The 909-nt window shown below is 70.0% G+C and overlaps 1 protein-coding gene across 1 annotated transcript in view; it reads left to right on the top strand.

Annotated features, from left to right (window-relative positions):
* Positions 1-493: 493 nt before the first annotated feature.
* The window catches only part of MECR (mitochondrial trans-2-enoyl-CoA reductase), a 28,096-nt gene continuing 27,680 nt past the window's right edge, over positions 494-909 (top strand). The window contains exon 1 of the mRNA XM_034754112.1: positions 494-684. Coding sequence (XP_034610003.1) covers positions 536-684 — 149 coding nt within the window. The 5' untranslated portion in view covers positions 494-535. The remainder of the gene's footprint in view (positions 685-909) is intronic.

Genomic DNA, 909 nt, shown 5'->3' with positions numbered 1-909 from the left:
ACTGGCGGTGCCCATCCAGACAGTGCCTGGAGGAGCACAGCCTTGCATCCACTGGGGTTGGGGACTGCTCTCTTAGGTTTTAGCTCCAGGAAATCGGTGCCTTCTGCCCACCCACCCCCTAGATGCCCCACAGTTCCCAGCCTAAGCCCTGCACCCTAGAGACAACATCCCCACTCAGCAGGCTTGATAGAAGCCCCCATTTCCAGTCCCCTTGAGAAGGGCGGGGCTCTGTCAGCACCAAACAGCCAATCACTCAGTGACTTTAAATAGAGGGGTGGGTGGGGCTAACCTGAGCGAGGGGCGAGCGCTCCCGGGCAGTGGGTGTGGCTATCTGGGGCGAGGGGCGGGGCTCCCGGGTAGTGGGTGTGGCTATCCGGGGCGAGGGGCGGAGTCTCCCTGGCAGTGGGCGGGGCTATCCGGGCGAGGGGCGGAGTTTCCCGGGCAGTGGGCGGGGCTATCTGGGGCGAGGGGCGGGGCTCCCGGCAGTGACGCGCATTGCAGTGGCCGCCTGGCAGTGGCGGCCGCCGGCTGCAGGATGCGGCTGGCGAAGGGGCTGGGGTTGGTCCGCGGGGCCCGGCCCCTCCTGGGCACCTTCCTGCGCCCCCGGGCAGCTGTGGCGGCGGCCCCGGCCCGCTCCCAGGCGCTGGTCTATGAGCGGCACGGGGAGCCGGCCCGGGTTCTACAGTAAGGGGCGGGGCTCTCAGGCTGGGGGCACACTGGGGGTTGCAGGTTGGGGGGCAGGGGTAGAGCAGGGCTGGAGGTGGGGGGGTAGAGCAGGGCTGGAGGAGGTGTGTGGGGGTAGGCGGGTGGGTAGAGGGGGATCGCGGGTTGGGGGCAGGGCGGGAGGAGGTAGGTGGGGGACACGCTGAGGGGTGGGGGGTCGAGGGGGCTCCCGGGCAGGGCTGGAGG

Source organism: Trachemys scripta, chromosome 20, assembly GCF_013100865.1.
Source record: "Trachemys scripta elegans isolate TJP31775 chromosome 20, CAS_Tse_1.0, whole genome shotgun sequence".
Classification (NCBI taxonomy): Eukaryota; Metazoa; Chordata; order Testudines; family Emydidae; genus Trachemys; species Trachemys scripta.
Note: the sequence above shows the minus strand (reverse complement) of the source record. Positions and strands in the feature narration are given on the sequence as shown.